Source organism: Osmerus eperlanus, chromosome 17, assembly GCF_963692335.1.
Source record: "Osmerus eperlanus chromosome 17, fOsmEpe2.1, whole genome shotgun sequence".
In the NCBI taxonomy this organism is placed as follows: domain Eukaryota; kingdom Metazoa; phylum Chordata; class Actinopteri; order Osmeriformes; family Osmeridae; genus Osmerus; species Osmerus eperlanus.
The window spans coordinates 602,548-625,712 of NC_085034.1; the positions used below are offsets into that span (position 1 = coordinate 602,548).

Here is a 23,165-nt window from a genome sequence, read left to right on the forward strand (position 1 = left end):
TCTCCTCCTCCTCCTCTCTTCTCCTCCTCTCCTCCCTCCTCTCACCTTCCCTCCTCTCCTCTCTTCCTCTCTCCTCCTCTCCTTCCCTCCTCTCCTCTCTCCTCCTCTCCTTCCCCGGTCTCTCCTCCTCTCCTTCCCCCTCCTCTCCTCTCTTCCTCTCCTCTCTTCTTCTCCTCTCTTCCTCTCCTCTCTTCCTCTCCTCTGCTCCTTTCTTCTCCTCCTCTCCTTCCCTCCTGTCCTCTCCTCCTCTCTCCTCCTCTCCTTCCCTCCTCTCTTCTCCTCCTCTCCTCCTCTCCTCTCTTCCTCTCCTTCCCTCCTCTCCTCCTCTCCTTCCCTCCTCTCCTCTCCTCCTCTCCCACTCTTCCATGTTCATCTCCTGTGTCATTCTAATTTAAGCCGACAGACACAGCTAATTATTCCAAGATAATCTTCTTCATCTGACTAATTATAATTCCCATTAGCGGGGCGATAATGCTCATTAATGAACCAGACAGGAGGAGAGAGAGATCTGCTGTTGTTTGATCTGGGAGAGGGAGAGAGAGAGAGAGGAAGGGATAAGGGAGATGGGGAGAGATAGAGGGAGGGATAAGGGGAGAGGGGGAGAGAGAGTGAGGGATAAAGGGAGAGGGGGAGAGAGAGGGAGAGAAGGAGGAGAGATGAGGAGAGGAAGAGAAGGGCGTAGGAGGGGTAGAGAGAAAAAGTTATAAAGTGGTTGTTCTAAATCAATTTCCTATTGAAGGAGTGGGTGGAGGCTGCACAGGAGGCAAGGTTGTGGGAGTTGTAGGCCGAATCCAATATTTTGTCTTACCCCTTACCCCTACCTACCCCTTACCCCTACCCCTTGCCCTCTACCCCTAGCCTTACCCCTAACCCTTACCCCTTAGCCCTACCCCTTAGTTTTGCACGTTCACGTGAGAGTAAGTGGTGTCCCAATGCTCTTTTTGATCGAGGGCTAGGGCTAAGACGAAGGGGTATACACCCTTAAAACCAAATGTTTTTGCTGCTAAACTCCATTAGCAGTGAATTTTCGTTTGATATCAGTGCATAACACATAACACTACTTGCTTGGAGACATCGATATACGTAACCAAGTGGTGTCTCATTTCATAGGGCTATGTAGCCCTTACCCCTCAGTTTCGAGACACAAGGGCTAGGGGTAAACTAAGTGCTAGGGGTAAACTAAGTGCTAGGGGTAAGGGCTAGTGGTAAGACAGAGTATTGGAATTCGGGCCATAGTCTTTTAGTCAACTCTAAACTCCCACAACCCCATGCAGCTTGACACCCTTCAGGTGTGTGTGTGTGTGTACTAAATCTGCCTGTGTATATCTATGGGTGTGCGTATGTGTGTGTGAGGGGCTAGTATGAATGTGTGATTTACAGAGTGTGTGTTTGTGTGTTAAATGGTTAAAACAAAGAAGACGTCAGTAAAACCATAGCAACCGTGCACCAAATAAAACCAGAATACGATCACCACGGCGACGAGTTTTCCTACCTGCTGCTGCCTACGAACAAACAACAACAACATCAGCCAATCAGAGAGCTGGAACACTGACCAATCAGATAGCTGGAACACTGACCTCTTAAATCAGCGTTTGTCCAGACCAGAGACTCAATCCTACTCTCAAACATTTATACTGCTGCAGGCCGAGGACTACACACACACACATCTTGCTAGATAGTGGTGGAAAGTAGGAGTTTACCATGGCTAGCTAGAACTCATCCCTGACATGTACTCACACACACACATGCTCATCACAGACCCATAACCTGGACATTAGTCCATATTTACGACTGTGTAGCTCACTGTCTCACCGGTTACGAGAGACACAATAACTGTTTAGGGCCCAGATGTCAATTTTATCTCAGAGCGAGGTAGCTGTGAACACAGTCTGTGTGTGTGTGTGTATTTGTGTGTGTGTGTATATTACTGTGAATATAGTCTATTTTTATGTGCTATTTGGCAGCTGTCATAGTATGATACTCACACTCACAAGAACATCCCCCCACGCTCTCTTCTCTCCTCTTCTTTCCTCATCTCTTGGCCTGGTATCCCTGTGATTGGTCAGAGCAGTAACGAGGTTGGAGTCGATGCTAACGAGCTCGTTAGTCTAACTTGTTACTGTGTAGTTCTGCTAGCACCAGACCAGGGCTAGTGTAAATCTGTCCCTTCACTAATTTATACTTATTACAGCTATTATTATTACAGTCCTCCTCTGTGAGAGAGAAAGAGAGAGAGAGGGGGAAGAGAAAGAGGGGAAGAGGGAGAAAGAAAGAGAAAATAAATAGTTCTCCCATCCGTTTTCTGAACTCTATTTCGATCCATCAGGTGTTTGGGGACCTGCTACCATGCTGTCTGAGAATATCCCTCTGCTCTGGGAATAACACCGGAATAAATCTCAATACTAACTCAAAGTTACACAGTCACAAAGCCCACGTCTTCTCGCAACTTACTGAGTTTTCTGTGATGCTGTGAAGTGTTTCAATCACATGATCCACAAACAGGCAGTTTGGTGCACAGAGGAGAGAGGAGAGAGAAGAGAAAGGAGGGGGGAAGAGAGGAGAGAGGAGAAAGGAGGGGGGAAGAGAGGAGAGAGAAGAGAGAGGAGGGGGAAGAGAGGAGAGAGAGAGAGAGAGAGAGAGAGAGAGAGAGAGAGAGAGAAGAGAGAGAGAGAGAGAGAGAGAGAGAGAGAGAGAGAGAGAGGAGGGGGGGAAGAGAGGAGAGAGAGAGAAGAGAGAGAGGAGGGGGGAAGAGAGGAGAGAGAGAAGAGAGAGAGGAGGGGGTAAGAGAGGAGAGAGAGAGGAGGGGGGAAGGTAGGAGGGCATGTCACCAACCTATCAGAAAGTCACAATAGAACACTCACTCTGCTTTCTGTCCTTCCAACATGGTCCTTCTGGGAGAGAGAGGACTCTGCAACACATTCATCTGGCATGTGTGTGTGTGTGTAAGTGAGTGTGTGTGTGTGTGTGTGTGTGTGTGTGTGTGTAAGTGTGTAAGTGTGTGTGTAAGTTAGTTATTGACACATCTGTTCCTCCGCAGTGACGAGTGCAGTTGCCAAAAGGAGTAAACATGACAGATCCAAGTCACACCTTCACAAACAACTCCAGAAAGATTAGGGTTTGGAGCATTTAAAAGAAAATGTATTCAAATCCCTCCCTCCCTCCCTCCCTCTAGTTAATATAAATGAGTGACGGGTGACGAAGCCAAAAGCTCTGCTTGGCAAATGTAACAAATATTAGCATAACGTATGCAAACAAAGTTCAAGTTTTACCCTGCTCTTCCGAGCTGCGGTTCTATGTGTGTGTGCGTGTTTATATATGTGCATTATTTCTTGCGTGCCTATGCATGTGTGAATGAGTGCATGCATGTTTGTGCCAATTATATTATCTAACTATAATATACCCAGGAATATATGTGTCTGTTAACCTTTGTTGAGACTCCTCATGTCATCAGCATGAAGTTCTCTGGGAGAGAAACAGAGCACAAACTGCAGAACTTCTCTTTTTAAGCCAATTAAGTTAACAGAGAATCTCATTGCGGGCATCGCAGCGCCCAGTCTGTCTGGGTGGAAAATCCATCGTGGAGGGAGGGTGGGGGCTGGGTGTGGAGGGAGGGTGGGTGGGGGCTGGGGGGGTGTGAGGGAGGGAGGGTGGGGGCTGGGTGTGGAGGGAGGGTGGGTGGGGGCTCTCCTTTTCTCTCTCCCTCTCTCTCTCTCTCCCTCTCTCCCCCCCCTCTCTCTATGTTATTATTTATGACATGGAGTGAATAATTAAAAATTATAATCTGAACCTAGGTTTAAAGTTACATGAGACAAACCAAAACACAAAACCTGAAGGTCTGAAGGCTTTAAAGTGGTGCCTGTGAGCGTGACCAGCGTAAATGAATAGCATGTAACATCTGTAACACTGCATCTGGTAGAGAGATGGAGGTGACACGCATTATAGATCCGGTGGCGTAGCTTTTATTATACATAGAATACTTTTGAAAGCGGCAAATAAGGGCCTCATCCTCAATTTCTTAAAAAATCTGAGAAATCAATAACATTTGAAAACGAACCTTCGCCACTGTTATAGGTCGAAGCCTTCAGTCGTTGGGCTGGAATATCAGGAAGTGGCTCCGACCATCAAAACACGACATTGCATAGCCCCGAGCGGTCCAACGTCCCGAGCCTTCCTCCAACCGCGGTGAAACATTCATTAGCTCCCCTCAACTCTGTCAAAGTCGAATGAGGACGCTGATGTGGAGATATTGATATTCACGCTTGACTCCCCCCCCCCCCCCCCCCACACACACACACACACACATACGTACCTGTCTGTTTACCTCAACGCTCCATTAGGAGCTGATTGTTCGGTTGATAGACAGCGGGATAGACGGCTGCGGGTTTGACGCCATTATCTTTATCCGTATTAAAGATGGGAAGTGACACTCGGCGGTGGGCCGCCGTTAGCCCGAGACATTGCAGGGACATTAGCATCTCTTTAGCATATGACCGTGTCTACCTGTGGACACCGACCGAACCAAACAATTGGATTCGTGCGCCTCGAAGAAACTTCCGTTTTACATATTCATCAACGCAAATCGGCGGGAGAATGAGGTGATTTAGCGGTTAGCGTCGCCATAGCTTACAGCAATTGACCGGCGTCACAGCCATCCACCCCCTCCCTCTCTTTTGAGAAGTTCTGAAAGAGATGCTTTAAAAATATCAAACTTCACACATAGTATGTGTCGGTGTGGAGTGGTTAAACACACCTGTAGTTACGACGGGTTGTCAAACCGGAGCGACTGCCGTTGGTGAGCTGTCTTCGCAACGAGAATGGAGCAACAGCGCGTTCTTGTGGTGGCTGCTGGTAATACGAGGCATCTCCCGGAACTGGAACGGACTTCTATGGTAGAGAACGTTTTTAATATCAACGGGAGCGACAAACCAGTAGGCTATTGAATAAGGAAGGTGTGTGTGTGTGTGTGTTAGTTAATTAGAGAATTGTGAAGAAAAGAGAGGATGCTGGCGTGGCTTGTTCGCCGCTTCTCTAACCGAAATCCGAATTACAAATAAAATATATTATTATTATTATTATTAAGATTCGGCAAGAGACCAAACCTCATGTGACGAAACTGCCGGAACAAGTCTTCACGATTTCACATCTGGATTTATTTATTGTCAGCGTTTCCTTAACAAAAGAAACTAAGTCACGGCCAGAGCCTACATGGCCAGATCAAATAACCAAACAAAAGTCTAATATAAAGTATAAAAAAATAAGAAATTCCAAAACGATACCCAATGCTACCCAGTACATAGCCTACATCAGTATGCATTTACAATAACAAAGGTAATGTGAAGATTAAATTGTGAAATTCACCATAAGCAACTCAAAAGAAGGCAACAAAAGTTGATATTTTACTGGTTTATGAGCTCTTTTTTTTGTCCAAAATACTTTACAATAAATTAACACATCTACCATCAAGGGCTCTGGTAACAGTCAATCAGTCAGGATGTAAAAAATATGTTTGTTTTGCAATAACGTTCTCTCTCTCACACTCTCTCTCACACACACACACCAACATTAGTATAAACATTTTTTTTTAATATATTTCTGGGCAGCATTTTTTATTTTGGTTTCTTGAGAACAGCGCACTTCTGGTTTCCATAACAACGACTTCCCCTGTGACACAGTGTAACATACGGATATATACTTAATCATAAAAACACAGTATGTATCAACAAAAATATACTCAACGCCATCATTAAAAGAACGTGATTTCACTTGATGAAAAAAAAATAAAAATAAAAGAAGGCCAAATTGAATCTTACATTTTTAAACTTTCAATAACTTTAACTTAACACTTAAAAAAACATCACATGGACGAGTATGGAAAATACTTAGAAAGCAGGGGTGTCTTCGCCATGTTTGATCATAACGGGGTGTGAGTGTGTGTACTATAAGCACACACTGACACACTGTTCAGGTTTACAGCAAAGGATACAGAGAACACAGCCCAGTCAGAACATGATTCAGCAAAAAATATATTTATAAATACTACAAAAAGTCGTTTCTCTGTACCCATCATATTGTTGCGTTCCTCAAATCTACAAAATAAGTTAGTGTCCGATATATTCAAGGGTGCAAGGTTATAAAAGTTAATCTGGGGTGGAAATGACACAGAGGAAGTGTGCGTCTGTGCGTGTGTGTGTGCGTCCATGTGTGTGTGTGTGTGTGTTAGTCCACGTCGCTGAGGTCGCTGCCAGGCTGGTCCTGGACGACACTGAGGTGGCTTCGCGCGCGGCTGAAGGCTGTGAGCACCGCCTTGCGGATGCTGGAGGAGCGACCTTCCATCAGCTTGATCTTGTCCACGGTCTTGTCCACGCCCAGGGGAACCATCTTGGACCTGGGGAGCCACTGCCTGGAGGGACAGACACACCATGCTCAGGTCAGCACGTTACCATGCGTGAGAGACAGAGAGAGAGAGACATACAGGACAAGCAGACAGACAGACAGACAGACAGGCAGGCTTCTCACCAGCTGCGTTTGTTGTCGAAGAAGAGGACGAGGAAGAGTGTGTCCTCGGCCTTCTGCCGCATCTGCTCCCCCACCTTCAGCACCTCCAGGGGAGGCGTGGGGATGGACAACCCGTTATGCTGGCACCCTGCACGGGGCATGAGGGGGTCGATGATCTGGGGAGGGGGACAGAGAGGGGTGTAGGAGGGGTAATTAACTAACCAAGGAAGGGTGGGAGGGGTAACTAACTCACCAAGGCAGGGTAGGAGGGGTAACTAACTCACCAAGGCAGGGTAGGAGGGGTAACTAACTCACCAAGGCAGGGTAGGAGGGGTAACTAACTCACCAAGGCAGGGTAGGAGGGGTAACTAACTCACCAAGGCAGGGTAGGAGGGGTAACTAACTCACCAAGGCAGGGTAGGAGGGGTAACTAACTCACCAAGGCGGGGTAGGAGGGGTAACTAACTCACCAAGGCAGGGTAGGAGGGGTAACTAACTCACCAGGGCAGGGTAGGAGGGGTAACTAACTCACCAGGGCAGGGTAGGAGAGGTAACTAACTCACCAGGGCAGGGTAGGAGAGGTAACTAACTCACCAGGGCAGGGTAGGAGAGGTAACTAACTCACCAAGGCAGGGTAGGAGGGGTAACTAACTCACCAAGGCGGGGTAGGAGGGGTAACTAACTCACCAAGGCAGGGTAGGAGGGGTAACTAACTCACCAAGGCAGGGTAGGAGGGGTAACTAACTCAGCAGGGCAGGGTAGGAGGGGTAACTAACTCGGCAGGGCAGGGTAGGAGGGGTAACTAACTCAGCAGGGCAGGGTAGGAGGGGTAACTAACTCACCAGGGCAGGGTAGGAGGGGTAACTAACTCACCAGGGCAGGGTAGGAGGGGTAACTAACTCACCAGGGCAGGGTAGGAGGGGTAACTAACTCACCAGGGCAGGGTAGGAGGGGTAACTAACTCGGCAGGGTAGGAGGGGTAACTAACTCACCAGGGCAGGGTAGGAGAGGTAACTAACTCACCAGGGCAGGGTAGGAGGGGTAACTAACTCGGCAGGGTAGGAGGGGTAACTAACTCACCAGGGCAGGGTAGGAGGGGTATCCACTGCACTTGGCCCAGACCAGTTTCAGAGGCTCCAGCACTACAGCAGCAGCACTAGCAGGCATCCAGATACTGCTATTACCCACCTCTGGAATATATACACATATATATACTGCTATTACCCACCTCTGGAATATATACACATATATACTGCTCTTACACACCTCTGGAATATATACAGCAAATGTGTACTCCTCGACAGGTCTGCAAACACCTTTGTAAACCGAGATTTGTTAAAACGATTTGTTTGTAAACCTCGACCTACGGTCTCGGTTAACAAACGTTTTAACAAATCGAGGAGACAAAGCATTTGCTGACCTGTCGAGGAGTAAACATTTGGTTTCTTATATACTACAACAATACGTGGGAAGATCACAAATCAAACATGTCGAGAGCAGACGCCATGTTGTCAGAGCAATCAGCTGCACTTGCACTGGTGACGTCACTACACCTCCAAGGCAACATATCAACAACATCAATTCTTCTTCTGTCTGCTTCAGATACTTCTTTATAACGGGAAGCGATTATGGGGCGTTTGCGGACCTGTGCAAAAACCATATTTGGTTGTTTTAGTTTTTTTTGGGGCAATTTAGGCTACTTTGTTGCCGAGCAGATGCCACGTTGTTGAGGTCAATGGCTACATCTCCAAGGCAACAGCTTGTTGCTAGGTCCATAAAACCGTTTATTTACCTCTGCGAACTTTCAGGAGGTATATAAACGGTATTATTAACTTTTGAGAACGTCTTCTGGACCAATAGGAACAGCGTATTGGTCCAATTATTACACTAGTATATAAGAAACACATATATATACTGCTATTACCCACCTCTGGAATATATACACATATAAATACTATATAATAACACTTAAAATAAATAATAATAATGATTGTAGTAAGTAGATCCTACCAGCAGCGATCCTGGCAGCGCGGGCGAAGTTGCCGTTCTGGATGCAGGCGATCAGCTCGCTCTTGTCGTCCACAGTGCTCCTGCGCACCAGCGCAGGTTTGCCCTTCCCACATGGAGGGAGGCACAGCAGGGAGCTGAGGGGAGAGAGATCAGAGAGAGACAAGATATAGATCAGAGAAAGACAAGATAGATAGAGACCAGGAAAAGACCAGGGAGAGAGAGAGACCAGGTAGAGAGAGAGACCAGGGAGAGAGAGAGACCAGGGAGAGAGAGAGAGACCAGGGAGAGAGAGAGAGACCAGGGAGAGAGACCAGGGAGAGAGAGAGACCAGGGAGAGAGAGAGAGACCAGGGAGAGAGACCAGACGGCAGCGGGTACCTGGTGCTTCCCAGCATGCTGCTGCTGGAGGAGATACTGGACTCTGAGGCCCATCTTCTCCGTGGCTCCAGACTGCTCCTGGACACCAGCTCCTCCTCACCTTCCTCCTTCTCCAGAAAGCCGTTGGTCAGCCCTGGGGGAGATTAAACACTCAACTAGCCTTCTTCCCATATTTCACCGCTATCGATTTCTTACCCAAGTCGGTATCTTGTTGTACTGAGAATGTTGTTGTTTTCCCGAGTTAGTGTTGTTGTTTACCTGAGTAGGAATGAAGCGATTAACCTATTTTACTATTAACCGCAATTTAAAACATCTTGGTTTTGTGAGCGTAAAGGCTCAGCTACACCGAGTGTTTTTGTCTCACTCATAAAAAGGGACATTATGGTTAATCATTTTCCTTTGAACAACAGTTGCACAAAACCTTTTCCCCCCCAATTTATTTCAAAACGTTGAAAGCTTTTTTTCTAAACGATTTTTCCACACAAAGTTTCAAATAGTTTTTCAAGCCTTAAAAGAACCGTTTTTTTCCACACAAAGTTTTGTATACCAGAGTCAGTGTTTACCTGTGTCGAAGCGTTTGGTGGGAACCTCCCCCTGCTCCTCTCCGGCGCCCCCTGTCTTACAGGCGCTGCGTCTGCGCTTCCTTCCCTGAAGCAGGGTCTCCAGCCTGGGGATCACCACCGACAGGAAGCTGCTGCTGCCTAGCTGAGGGCACTCCTCCTTGGCCTCCTCTCCTTCCTCTCCTCCCCCTCCTCCTCCCCCTTCTCCTCCTCCACCTGACCCTCCTCCCCCTCCCCCTCCTCCTGACCCTCCTCCTGACCCTCCCCCTCCCCCTCCTCCTCCCCCTCCCCCTCCTCCTGACCCTCCTCCCCCTCCAGGAGGCGGGGCCTTGCGTGGGCTGCTGCTCTTGGACTTGCGGAAGAGCACAGCGGTGCGTCTGTTGACGGAGCCTGAGGGCGGGGCCAGGGTGGAAGTGGCCACCACACTCACGTCCCCCTCTGACAGCAGCAGTGCATCCTGGGACAGCGGGTGGGGGTGGGAGTGGCCGTTGAGACGGCCGCGATGGGGGGCGTTGCTGGGGGGGTCCTTCCCGTCGAAGGTGACCCGTCTGGAGCTGGGCGTGGGGGAGTGGGGGGCTATGGGCTTGAGAGTGGGGGGTTCGGAGTCCAACTCTGAGGCGGGGGGGGGGGGTAGAGAGTCAGAGGGCTCCAGTTTAGGAGGTAGAGACTTGTCACCTGGAGGGAGGCAGAGAGAGCAGAGAAACAAAGGCGTCATAAACATGTAATATCTCCCCAGTCCCTCCCCCTCCTCCCCGGGGCATCAGCGAGGAGTCTCCCCTTCTGGAGCACCTGGGTCTCTCTCCTCTCCCGTCTCTCCGGTCCGTGAGTACTCACCCTCATCATCACCATGGGGACCGCTGGCCTCCCCCTCCTCCCCAGGGGCTCTCCCCCGCTGAGGGAGGGAGGAGGAGGAGAGTGAGGGCAGCCCCCTCCTCAGACTGGCCTCACTGCGAACGTCGTTGATGGCCTTCTTCAGCAGCTTGAGGCGTCTGGAGCGGGAGGGCGAGGCCTTCACGGCGCTGGTCTGGTCCAGCCTCTCCAGCAGCTGCTGCAGCTGCTCCTCTGGGGAGAGGTGTCGCCGCTGGGACGCCACCAGGAGACGGTCCACTGAGACAGAGGACGTACCGTTACACACACACTGATATGGTTACATACATGTACCGTTACACACACACACACACACACACACACACTGAGGTCAGATGGCTGAATGGTTAGGGAATCAGGTTAGTAATCAGAAGGTTGCCAGTTCGATTCCCGGCCGTACCAAATGACGTTGCGTCCTTGGGCAAGGCACTTCACCCTACTTGCCTCTGGGGAATGTCCCTGTACTTACTGTAAGTCGCTCTGGATAAGAGCGTCTGCTAAATGACTAAATGTAAATTATATGGTTACATACATGTACCGTTACATACATGCCTCTAATTATGTACAGTTACATATGTACAGTTTCACACTGAAGTTTCAGGCTTAGAAACCTGACTTAATACCCAACATATCCATAAACAAGGTAGTCGGCTCCTTCGTGTCCTCACCGTCCTCCCAGGAGAAGGTGGGCGGAGCCTCCACCTTGGGCGGCGTAGGTAGCAGCATCCCGCTGGCGGCGTCGAAGCCGATCCTCTGGGCGTCGCGGCGAGCCTTCCTCAGCACGGCACCGCCCTGGTCCCGCAGACGCACGCCGGCACGCCAGAAGTACGTGTCCTTGGAGTTGTACTTCAGGCAGTTGGCCACGATGAGGTTGAAGTCGGCCTCAAAGCTGTCCAGCGAGTGGTAGGCCTGCGCGTCCACGCGTTGCCTCATGGTGGAGAAGTCCATGGGGTTCTGGATGATGTCCAGGTAGTCTGGAACCTGGGCCAGGGGGCACACAGGGTTAGATCTCTCTCTCTACTTCCCTCTCTCTTTCTTCCCCTCCTCCCCCTCCTAACTCCCTCCCCCACCTCTGAGGTGTCGACGGGCTGGGTGAAGATGCGGGCCTGGTCCCGGTCCTGCAGCTGGTCCAGCAGGGCCCTGAGCAGCAGGCTGAAGGGGGCCAGCTGCATCTCCAGCAGGCTCTGCTGCAGCCTCACCTGCAGAGGGAGGAGCAGGGAGGGACTGAGAGAGAGAAAAGAGACAGGCAGGGCTCCTAACTCCCTCAGAGAGAGAGACAGACAGACAGAGTGGCAGACAGAGAGGCAGACAGAGGCAAACAGACAGACAGGCAGACAGAGGCAAACAGACAGAGAGGCAGACAGAGGCAGACAGACAGGCAGACAGAGGCAGGCAGACAGACAGGCAGACAGAGACAGACAGGCAGACAGACAGACAGGCAGACAGAGACAGACAGGCAGACAGACAGGCAGGCAGACAGAGGCAGACAGACAGGCAATCCTACCTCCTCCCTCTTGATCTTCTCCCTCTTGTGGACCAGCTCCAGCAGCAGTCTGGTTCTCTCCAGGTCGTGTCTCAGACGATGCCACGCCTTCAACCTCTGCTTCAGCTCCTGGCACTCCTCCTCACTCTGCCTCTGCACACACACACACACACATACACAGGTCTATATTAATGCGCAGACTGGCGACTGACTGACTGACTGACTGACTGACTGACAGGCAGGCAGGCAAATGGACAGGCAGGCAGGCAGACTGACCGGCAGCTGGGCGGTCTTCTTGCCCTGCTGGCTGGACAGCAGCCGTCTGATCAGCGGCGCTCCGTTCCTGGTCTGTCTCTTCAGGCCCCAGTAGCTCAGCACCAGCCCCACGAACGCCTTCTTCCTCTGCACCGACACCTGGTTCAGGATGCTGCTCAACCTGAACACACGGACCCGGGACATTATGGAAGTGAAGAGATACAGAAAAAGGTTAAGTTATAGGTTAAAGGTATATATTTTTTTATACATTCACTAGATTGTTACTCAAGTTAGTTCTCCGTTGTTCTAAATCTCAGCCAGAGAAACTCACCTCTCAGAGGACAAGCAAGGGACAGGAAGTGGCGATGTCACTTCCTCTGGCTCAGCCTCCACCTTTCTGCTCTTCTTCTTCTGCTTGACCTTCGACCTCCCCCGGCCCCTACCCCTCTTCACCCCGCCTCTTCTCCTACAGACGCCGTTCCTGGGCGGGATCTGATGAGTTGAGATATTATTATAGCCCAGTAGTATCACTTTTTGTTCAAACGTTTTGTTCGTGATACGTTAATTAGCTAGATACTGTAATCCAGATGTTATTGTTAACGATGCTGCCGTGCCTGGTAGCGTCTGGAAAACACTGTTACAAATACACACTCACTGATCCTTGATCTAATCGTCACGTTAAGAGAATAAACCGTGCAGTCCTGACCTCATCATAGACGTTCAGGGGCCTGCGGGGGGCGCCGCTGGGGGAGTGAGCCCCGCAATACGCCGTCTTCTTCACGGAGAAGCTGGCGTCTCCGCTCCCCTCCCTGATGGTCTCCATCTTCATGAGCAGGCCGGCTCTCTGGGAGCAGCTGGCGTGGAAGGCTGTGTAGCAGTTGGCCTTGTGGCACTGGATGCAAGCGCCAGCACCGCGCTGCTTACACAGGTAGCAGGTGAGCTTCCAGCGAGCCGGAGGGATGTTCTCCACGCCGTCGATGGGCTCCAGGAAGGTGCTGTTGGAGAAGCCGACCTCGGGAACCCACAGGGCGCACACCACGTGACCCCAGCGGCCGTCCTCGGTGCGCTTCACCGCCCCGCCCCGGTTGGGGCAGAGGATGCAGGAGGCAGGCTGGCGGGAGGCGTGGAGGCAGTGTCGACAGAGCCACTGGCCCTCGGGGATGTAGGGGACACCGTAGCAGTCCTGGTGGACCGCCATGTTGCAGGCGTCGCAGAAGAGGATGGCGTTGCTGTTGTAGCACTCTCCGTCTGAACACACGCAGCAGACGGCGTCCTCGTCCACCGCCCCCGCGCCTCCCCCGCCCCGCGCCACACTCTCCGCGTGCGCCTCTTTCTCGAAGCGGTCGAGCAGGAACTCGAAGACGCCGTGGGAGACCTGTCCCACGCCCTCGCTCCTCCTCCTCTCGTTCACCAGCTCCAGCCAGGCGTGGTCCTCCTCGTCCAGGTCGTACTCCACCTCCTCGTCCTGCTCCTCCTCCGTCTTCTCCTCGTAGCGGTACAGCGAGGAGGGCCTCCCGGGCACAGCTGGGAGGTTGTACTCCACCCTGCGGAGCTTTGGTTCAGGCAGGACTGGGCCAGTCTGTGCTCCCCCTCCCCCTCCTCCTCCTCCCCCCCCTCCCCCTCGAGAGTTCCCCCCAGGAGCGGAGGGGGCGGGAGCAGCCATGGCGGCGGCGGCGGCGTTTCTCCTCTCCTGGTTCTTCTTCAGCCGGGCGGAGCGGAGTGGCGCCCGCTGAAGCTGCTGGGAGTTCTCCTTGTTGCTGTTGCACTCCAGGATCTCCTGGGAGACGGGGTCATCGTCCGAAACAACCTCCAGCTTGTCGTAGATGCTGAGTCGGTGCGTGCGCCCGGCCACCTCCACCTCCACCTGCCGCTGGGCTTGGGCGTAGGTCAGGGTGTGCTTGTTGGGGGACGGATGGATGGGGGAGGGGGGCCGCTGAGGGGGGCGCTGGGGGACGGGGGTCCGGGGGTGACGGGACTTCCTCCTCATCACGAAGGCGACGGCAGCTGTGGAGAGGCAGACAGGAAGTCAGGAAGAGTGAGAGGACAACAAGAAGCAAGGAGGTAAGGAAGAGTTGAGTGACAGGCCCTGATTGGTCAGGATCAGAGGACATGAAACTGAGAATTGGGGAGGGAACAAAAAGGAAGTTGGGTAAAAGGAGAGAGGAGAGACACACAGGAAGCAGAGTAGAGAAAACACTCTGATTGGTTCAGTCATGGTAGTGAAGATAACAACAACCAGGAAATAGACATGCAACTGAGAGAACACAGGGAGGCAGACAGGAAGCAGAGTAAGGCTGAGCTGAGGAAACAATCTGATTGGTTCAGTGAAGGTAGTGACAGTAAGGGCAACCAGGAAGTAGACATGTAACTGACAAGGCATGTGTACAGATGGAGCAATCCTTTTTCATTGTGTAACAGCATTACGAAGCCTGACGCCTATCACTTTAACACTTTAAATATATCATGCAAGCATTAATTCACAACTCCATAACACAGCCAAGCACCACTGACCGCACAATTTAAAAGGCTGCCTTTTCATCTCACTGCTGATCTAGAGTGGATGAAATTGCCTGGGGGGGGGTGTTGGGGGGGTACATTACAGTGCAAGGCCATTCAGCATTTATTTGCTATAAAAGCTATTAACATGTGTGTGTGTGTGTGTGTGTGGGGGGGGGGGGGTCGACCGGGGAGGGGGGTGCACTTAGTGACTAAAATGTGCCACTTTAAAGCATATAGGTGTGATAATGATAAGGTACATGTCTGGTTTATGTTGCAGAGATAAACATAGGTTTCCTTCAGCGATAACTGCTGCCACATCCCCCCGCAGTGGATTCAACTGTCAAGATAACAGCGGAACTAAACACATTTCATTCAATCTCAGCGTCCAGGCTTTGGTCTGGATAAGGGGCGTTTTCACTCCGAGAGATTCAAAACAATCGGGAAAGTTGGGAAACTAACAGGATAATGTTTTAAGTTGAGATGTTGGTAAACAAACAATGCAATTCCGAGGGTTACGACTACTTCTGTAAACTAATGGCAGAGTCATCTATTTTGTGTTCGAGTAGCGGTGGCATTTAACTGGACGTGTATGGATAGCAAGTCTCTGCTGTAAAGCTTTCCTACCATTGCAACACTGGTTCATCACAAAAGCGATGGATCTTTCTCTGCCCACAGCAGACACGGGAAGCCAGAAGCGAATTCCTAACAATAACATTTGCAAGCTAGCTTCAACTAGCTAGGAAACGACCAAATGGCGTCAGTAGAACGGGCAACGGGGCTTTAAACATGTAGCTAGTTTGATATGTTAGCAAGTTAGCTGGCAATGTAGATTGAAGCTGGTTGGCTGTTAAGCACGGGATTTGGAATATATCTCCGCTATTTGCCCGTGAATGCATGGTACAAAATATAAACAAAAACACGCAAAGCTTACCTCGGTCCAGACAGCTTTGCTAGCCGTGGGTAGTGTGTCACCAGCAGTCTTTCAAAGCAATGGCGATACGGCCTGCTCAAAAGAGACTGGGATTCCGTACGCAATGTTCTCATCCAACGAGCAATGCTTGAGCTATTCAGACATAAAATATGAGTTCAAAGTTTAGTGCGTTTGGAGTCTCGGAAGCTGTTGAAATGCGGTTTACCATGAGCATAAACGCTGTACTTTATGACAGATTCATGGGTGTGAGATATATCCGCTTCCTAGCTCGGAAGGCTTCAATTGGTTCGTACAGGGCTGCTGCTGTCTGCTTCGCATCCCCCAACACAACAATGCGCTTCGGTAGAATGTCCCACCCGCCCCACGCTGAACGCAACATACGTAGAGCAGCGACGCTAGGTTGTGTTTGTAACGTGGTTACTAGGGGGCAGGAGGGGTGCCTTTCACACACAAAAGCCAGTGACCCCCACCCTCTCACCCACCCCGCTAGTACTGCAGGGCCCCTGCCCAGAGAGAGCCTCTGAACAAAGCACCCATCTCGACAATAGAAAACACCGCAAATAGTAGTCTGTTAGTAGTTCAATTACAAATACACCTTACGGTGTGTTTGTCCGTTTTTTTTTTGTCGTTGTTGACACTTTGGTCCATTCATTACTATACTATGGCGGTAGCCTACACTATCGGTTAAATGTGTTGTACATAAATAGTGATAACCTTTAACTAAGAGTAGTCTATTTATTTATCTCTACGCAGTCTTTGGCAGTCTTGACGCTGTGAAACTGCCGCACCCTACACTGACAACTTGATCGCCCCTGTTTCAGACCCTTGGGGTCAAGAAACCCCGTTGGTAGGAGGTGAAATTTTAAGGGCAGAGATAAGGGGAAACAAATAAACAATCATGTTGGGAAATACAGAACCTCTTTATACGATCACGGGGGTAGTGTCATTAGGCGCCTGCAGCGATTTACGGTCCTCGTCCGTAGGGTAAAGTTTACATCAAAGGAATCGTCTTTTAACCACGAGTGTTTTGTTTTGTTTTTATGACACTGTCGCCATATTGTAGCTCGTAAACCGAGTGACATCACGAAAGCGTGTTCCTTCCGTCCAACGCTGTGTGGAGCTGCTTCAGCTCTGCTGCTCGGGAGACAAAGCAACGAACTGGTCCTCCTCCGGATCAATCAAATGTGTCATATTTAACTGTTTAGTAACCGAAACCTTTTGGATTACACGCCACGACCAAATGGTACGTATGCTATGTAGCTCTAATACGATTTCGGATGGTTCTGGTTGAGACAACGTCGTCGTGAGTGCTGGACTGATTCGGTTCTCCGTGTGGTTCTTGTGTTCTCCGGCCAGGGCAGAGTCGGGTTCTGCCAGGTTGGCTAACGTTAGCTAAGCCATGTCCTGTACGTGTGGCCTAGTTGACCGTGTCCAGTCACTATCACTACGCGTGTGTTGCCAAAAACACCTCTACCTCGTCCCAGTATTGAGTAGGATCGGTTTGTGAAGTTTGTGCCTTCCCCAGTTATTTTGTTTTTAGGTTCCCATGTGACACTTGACAGGAGATTAGCAAGCTAAGCTAGCTAGCTAACTACGTGCATGTTTGTTGTTGTGTGTAGACCGCTAGTAGTAGTAGCGTAGCTAGGTCAGGGGTTAGCTAAAGGCTAGGAGTCTTTCTAATGTCACTGCCGCCCCTACCAAGCAATACTATTTTTATGAAAGAAACTAGCCACTGATATTATAAAATATATGAAAGGTTACAGTAGAATTTGTACAGCCCGACCATTTATTATCCGGTATTGTTTCTTATCCAATCAGTATAACCTTATAACCCGTAGTCATTTAAGGTAGTTGTAGCTTGCTAGCTAGTGGACTAGCCACTTGCTGTCCTGTCGAAAGCTAGCTAGTCAAACCCGGAAAAGTTCAAAGCTATGTCGGTGGTATTAACGCAGAGAAAGACCTTAATTACTAGTCAGCTTTTTTGGTAATTGTAGACCTGTCTACTACACGAATCAATAAGATATCCTCATTCACCCTCAATATCAATCATAAGTGTTTATGTTACCGTGGTAGTTTGACTACTATAATCGAAGTCTATTTTGATTATTAAGACCCCTTTTAAAGTTCCAGTGTATGTCGCCCAGTCATATTATAAAACGTAGCTAGTCGTTATTGGGATTATTTTTACAATAAATTATTCTACGGGAAAAGTCTTTATTTTATACAAAAGATGGTATAAATGGTTGGTTGATATAAATCTTGTCTAAATTTCCTTCACCTCGTGTATTTTTGTATGAAAACACTCAAACTAACATTGCTAGTAGCCTAGTAATGCGTCGCAGTGGTTTTGGCTATTCGGTGTGGTATGTTTGTCCATTTATCCCAGCCTAATTGAACTGAATAACAAGCAGACATGCTGTGAATGTTTAATGTTTTTATGAATGAACTAAACACAAGTATAATTTTGACTTGGACTTACAAAAAAATACAAAATGCCAAATTTCAGTCAGTTTTCAGAAGTTCTCTTTTCACTGTGAACCCCTTCTCTCTGCCCCTCCCCCCTTCACACTCTCTCTCTCTTTCTGCCCCTCCCTTCTCTCTCCAGATCCAAGAAGTTGGATCCAGCAGGGCATCATTAAATGGAGGCCATGCACGCACCATCTGATCTACACATAAAAACACTGATGGCCGAACTTGCCTGAGCAACACCCATGACCCATAAAACACTGACAAACTGCCTTTGATAGCCAAACCATACGTTCTCCCCGTCCCCCTCCACCCGACCCTGCTGAACCCCCCGGTCTGCCAAGATGGACGGCCAAGATGGCATCTCCCGCGACGGGGAGGACATGGAAGCGAGCCCAGAGCCAGAGGGCAGCGTGGAGAGCAGGAGAAGAGAAGCGACAGGAACCTGTCTGAAAATCGAAGGCCAGGACGGCTACGTGTTTAAATCCTACAGCTTGACCCCTCGGGACCCTGCAGAGGTCAAACCACCACCCCCTGGACTCCCTGCTGCACAGACAGGTCCCCCCTCGCCACCTGGGCCCCCCTCGCCACCTGGGCCCCCCTCGCCACCTGGGCCCCCCTCGCCACCTGGGCCCCCCTTGCCACCTGGGCCCGCCTCGCCATCTGGGCCTTCGGACGAGGAACCCTCTCAGGTTGATCCGCAGGTATCGGTGTCAGACACGGCGACAGACACTGCCGCTTCCCCACACATCCTGAAAACGGCGATGGAGATAAAGGAAGAGGATCCAGATGAACAGGAGGGGGAGGGGGGGCAGAACGGAACAGGGGAGGACGTCGTCCGAGACGACGAAGGCTTATCTTTCGACAGCTCGGTGGGTCCCTTTGCAGCAAGAGACACCGACGATTACAGTAATCTGATGAGTGGGTATACGAGTACCCTGTACGACGTTGCTATGGACGCGGTTACCCAGAGCCTCCTCTCATCCATGAGGAGCCCCGCCAACCCCAGAAAAAAATCTCCCGCCTGGAACCATTTTTGTATCTCCCCACGCGACAGCACCAAAGCAATCTGTATGTACTGTATGAAAGAGTTCAGCCGAGGGAAAAACGAGAAAGACCTGAGCACCAGCTGTCTGATGAGACACGTGAGAAGGGCTCACCCCACTGTGCTTTTGCAGGACGGCGACTCCATCTCCTCCTCCAACCACCTGACCAATCCCCTCGCCGCCTCTCTATTACCTCCCTCAAACTCACCAAAAAACGGAGATCTCCCGGCAGCTAACTCGACCCCCGCTCAGAGCCGCGCGTCGCCCTCCACCTCCTCTGCGGAGGGCTCAGACACGTTGTCCAAAGACGCGTTACCAAAACTCGAACCAAAACTAGAACAGTGCGCCAAAAACGTCTCGGCCGCGGCCTCACCGTTGCCACACACCGATAGCCACGGCGATGAGGCGATGGACGTGGCGATCGAAGCCTTCCAGCCTTCAGCAGCCAAAAGCTCCAGCTCTCGGCGGAGGTCGGCCGTTTGGAAACACTTCTACCTGTCCCCGGCAGACAGCTCCAAAGCAGTGTGCATCCACTGCATGAACGAGTTCAGCCGCGGAAAGAACGGGAAGGACTTGGGGACCAGCTGCTTGATCCGACACATGTGGAGGGCCCACAAGGACATTGTCATCGAGGAAAACGGACAGGGCTCCAATATCCCTCCGCCCTACACCTACCCGCCCACGCTTCTGTCCCGCACGCAGACACAGGACCCCGTGGAGATTAAAAAAGAGTCGCCCCTCCCCCCGTCCTCGCCGGACACCATATCAGACGAAGTGCCCCGTCACGCTGACGACAACATGGAAGTGAAAGAGGAGTCGGAGGATGTTCTCAACCTATCAGGGCAGGAGTCTTCCCTCAACCTGTCCTTTCAAGGACTCCAAGGGGACGAATCCCTTCTCCCCTCATCGCCATTCGACCTCTCCGAAGGCTCCAGCCTCAATCCGGACCAAAGTTCGGTTTTCCAGCAAAACAAAAAGATCATGAAGCGTGTCAAGTCAGAAGTGTGGCACCACTTCATGGTGTCTCCGGTGGACCAGCTCAAGGCCCTGTGCCGGTACTGCCCCTGCGTCATCAGCAGGGGGAAACGCGGAGACTTCGGGACCAGCTGCCTGATGAGGCATCTAATGAGGCGTCACCCCGACGTCCTCAAAAACCAAAAAACCCCAGAGGAGCCGTCCTCTCATCCGTACGCCTCTGCCGGCGCCCACGCGGTCTCACCCAAAGAGACCAAAAGAAACTCAGCCGGTGAAAAAAAGACACTGGCTCTGCCAGTGTTCAGTAAAAAGACGTCAAAACTGTGGAACCATTTCTCCATATCCCCTTCCGATCCCACCAAGGTGGTTTGTTTGCACTGTAGCCGCACAATTAGCCGAGGGAAGAAAACGACAAACCTCGGCACCAGCTGCCTCTTCAGGCACATGCAGAGATTTCACGAACATGTTCTTGAAAGCAACAAAAATAACTCAGGTGATGCGCTGTCTGCTGAATTTCACGTCAAACAAGAGCTCATGGATGCCACGCCCGCGTATGAGGAAAACGGCGAGAAGTTCGACGAGTTCCACCCGGTTGCCAAAAAAATCACCACGCTCGTTGCAGAAATGCTTGCACTGGATCTTCAACCATCAGCCCTGGTGGAGAACGTCGGCCTGAACCGGCTACTGGAATACCTCCAGCCTCAGTATTCCCTGCCGTCCTCCTCCTTCTTCACCAGCACTGCCATACCCGACATGTACGAGAGGGTGAAGGAGGTCGTTCTCACTCACCTGAAGGAGGCGGAGGGCAGCGTCGTCCATTTCACGACCAGCGTCTGGGTCAGCAGCCAGACCAGGGAGTACCTGACTCTCACGGCCCACTGGGCGTGTTACGAGTCCAGCGTCCGTCCCCAGGCTCAGGACTTCCACTGCTCCGCTCTCCTCAGCGTCTCGCTCATCGACGGCGACCGAGACTCCCTGAGGATCCAGAAGCAGCTGGAGTACCTCTGGGACACCTGGGTCACCTCCTCGGGGCTCAAGAAAGGATTCACGGTGACTGACGACGCCGCCGTCCGCATCGTCCTGGAGGACGCGGAGCATGAGACCCTGCAGTGTTTCGGCCACACCGTGGACCTCATCGTGAACGAAGCCATAAAGAGCCAGAGGATGGTTCAGAACCTGCTGAGCATCGCGCGGAAGATCTGCGAGCGCGTGCAGCGCTCGGCCAAAGCCAAGGAGAAGCTGTCCCAGCTGCAGCGGGTCTACCAGCTCCCGGAGAACCAGCTGGTCCAGGACGTACCGTCCAAGTGGAGGACCTCCTTCCTCATGCTGGAACGCCTAGTGGAGCAGAAGAAGGTCATCGACGAGATGTCGATCGAGTGCAATTTCAGGGAAATGATCAGCTGCGACCAGTGGGAGGTAATGCAGTCCGTCTGCAACGCTTTGAAACCCTTCGATGTGGCCTGCAGTGAGATGTGCAGCCGTACGGCCACGCTGGGACAAGTCATACCACTGATCCACATCCTCAACAGGAAGATAGACATGCTTTTCGACGAAACGATGGGCATCGACAACATGCTGAAGTCCCTGAAGGACTCCATGGTCAGCAGGATGTCCTCGACATTACAAGACCCACGATACACCTGGGCCACCATGCTGGATCCCCGCTACAAGACTTCCTTGTTCACAGAGGAAGAGGCGGAGCAATGCAAACAAGAGCTAATCAGAGAGCTTGAGGTGTCCCTTTCTACCTCGACCGGAACCAAGACGTTGTCCAACGGCTGCGGCGAAGGCCGTACTTCGCCCGACAGCTCCCCTTCAAACAAGGACAACCTCTGGTCTCTCATGAAAGACATCAGGCACAAGATTAAGCAAGAGGAGAGGCCCAAGTCCTCGGAGCTGGCCGTCCTGGAGTATCTGGAAGAGGACATACTGGATCAAAGCTGTGACCCCCTCGACTACTGGAACCTTAAAAAGTTCCAGTGGCCGGATCTTGCCAAAGTGGCCGTGCGCTATGTGGGCTGCCCGCCCAGCATCGTCCCGGCAGAGACCCTGTTCAGCACTGCCACCGTGAACTGTGCCCTGAACCAGCCCAGGCCGTTGCTAGACAACATGGAGGGCCTCCTCTTTCTCAAGGTCAACCTCCCTTTGATTTATTTTCAGTACTGATAAAGAGCCGTTACTTAAAAATGTCAAGGACCAAATGACAGAAAACTGTTGAATGCGGCCCTTTTTCTTTCTTTTTTTTTACACAAAAGAGAACAAAATGTAAACACTGCTGGGTTCATCCGACACAAACAAGGATTTGAACTTTTGTTTTTAGCTGAACTGCATTTGTGTGTACTACTGTCCAAACACTGAGCTACTTGTCAGACTCAGTTCTTCAGGGAGGGAGGGGTTGTTTAGCTGTAGGGTTTGTTGATATTTGTTGCTGTACATTTTTTTTTTTATGTCTACGTTTGTGCGTCTCTCTCCTTGTGCCTTATACAAACTACTTCAGGTCAAAATGCTGTAAATATTTTTTACGATGCGCAAATCATGTCATAAGTCCTTCTGATTACACAATGGCTTAAAATAGAAATGGAATTCTGTGGTGTTTTCTAAGTGAAAACATGGCGCAAAATACAAATGCTGTGATTGAAAGATGTTTTAAGTTTATTGTTATTTAATTCTCTCGTGAACATGTGGCTCATGGTACTGTCAATATAGAAATAGTTTTGTTGTTTTTTTTACTTGCTGAATTTTCTCTTAAAAGACTATGTAAGATATTGCTGTATTTTCGCAACAAGCCGTTTTGTTTGAAATATACAAGTTGTCTCTGAAGCACAATTTTAAGTTTATTACCAAGGGATTAAATTATGGGTTTTTTGTCAAGTTGAAATATTGTACTGTACATTTTTATAAATAATGATTCTGAGCTTAATTTGATACATGTGTAAGCATTGTGAATGGAGCCAGGCAAATCTGGTGGTCATTTGTAAATAAAGGTTTTCCTAAAGTATATTTGTTAATTTTGTCTTTAAAAAAAGTGCTGCATGCTAGAAGGGAAGGTGGGAGAAGAGGGTGTGTGTGTGTGTGAGGGGGGGAGGGTGTGTGAGAGGGGGGAGGGTGTGTGTGTGTGTGTGAGAGGGGGGAGGGTGTGTGTGTGTGTGAGAGGGGGGGAGGGTGTGTGTGTGTGTGTGAGAGAGGGGGGAGGGTGTGTGT

General features: G+C 50.6%; 2 protein-coding genes across 3 annotated transcripts; one reads left to right on the forward strand and one right to left on the reverse strand.

Moving 5' to 3' along the window:
• Window positions 1-5,135: 5,135 nt before the first annotated feature.
• Window positions 5,136-16,370, reverse strand: brd1a (bromodomain containing 1a). The gene is made up of 16 exons (XM_062482560.1): window positions 15,478-16,370; window positions 12,754-14,051; window positions 12,379-12,539; window positions 12,069-12,228; window positions 11,814-11,945; window positions 11,380-11,508; window positions 10,978-11,290; window positions 10,277-10,549; window positions 9,771-10,117; window positions 9,659-9,739; window positions 9,446-9,587; window positions 8,883-9,015; window positions 8,506-8,639; window positions 7,576-7,685; window positions 6,517-6,671; window positions 5,136-6,400 (listed from the first exon to the last, which is right to left on the reverse strand). The coding sequence occupies exons 2-16, from the start codon at window positions 14,032-14,034 to the stop codon at window positions 6,217-6,219; spliced, it is 3,735 nt and encodes a 1,244-aa protein (XP_062338544.1). The 5' UTR covers window positions 14,035-14,051; window positions 15,478-16,370; the 3' UTR covers window positions 5,136-6,216.
• Window positions 16,371-16,414: 44 nt separating this feature from the next.
• zbed4 (zinc finger, BED-type containing 4) lies at window positions 16,415-22,962 on the forward strand. Of its 2 annotated transcripts, XM_062482559.1 has the most exons (3): window positions 16,416-16,720; window positions 18,083-18,534; window positions 18,589-22,962. In XM_062482559.1, the coding sequence occupies exons 2-3, from the start codon at window positions 18,288-18,290 to the stop codon at window positions 22,128-22,130; spliced, it is 3,789 nt and encodes a 1,262-aa protein (XP_062338543.1). In that variant the 5' UTR covers window positions 16,416-16,720; window positions 18,083-18,287; the 3' UTR covers window positions 22,131-22,962. The 2 variants fall into 2 exon arrangements, with proteins under 2 accessions (XP_062338542.1, XP_062338543.1); XM_062482558.1 differs by having other exon boundaries at window positions 16,415-16,720; window positions 18,083-22,962.
• The last annotated feature ends 203 nt before the right edge of the window (window positions 22,963-23,165 follow it).

Excerpts from the sequence above, each read along its gene's own strand:
- brd1a (XM_062482560.1), bottom strand. The coding sequence starts at position 14,034 with ATGAGGAGGAAGTCCCGTCACCCCCGGACCCCCGTCCCCCAGCGCCCC. Across the intron at positions 11,946-12,068 it reads AGAAGACCGCCCAGCTGCCG|AGGCAGAGTGAGGAGGAGTG; the intron begins GTCAGTCTGCCT and ends GTGTGTGTGCAG. Across the intron at positions 9,016-9,445 it reads CACCAAACGCTTCGACACAG|GGCTGACCAACGGCTTTCTG; the intron begins GTAAACACTGAC and ends AATCTCCCCCAG.
- zbed4 (XM_062482558.1), top strand. The coding sequence starts at position 18,288 with ATGGACGGCCAAGATGGCATCTCCCGCGACGGGGAGGACATGGAAGCG.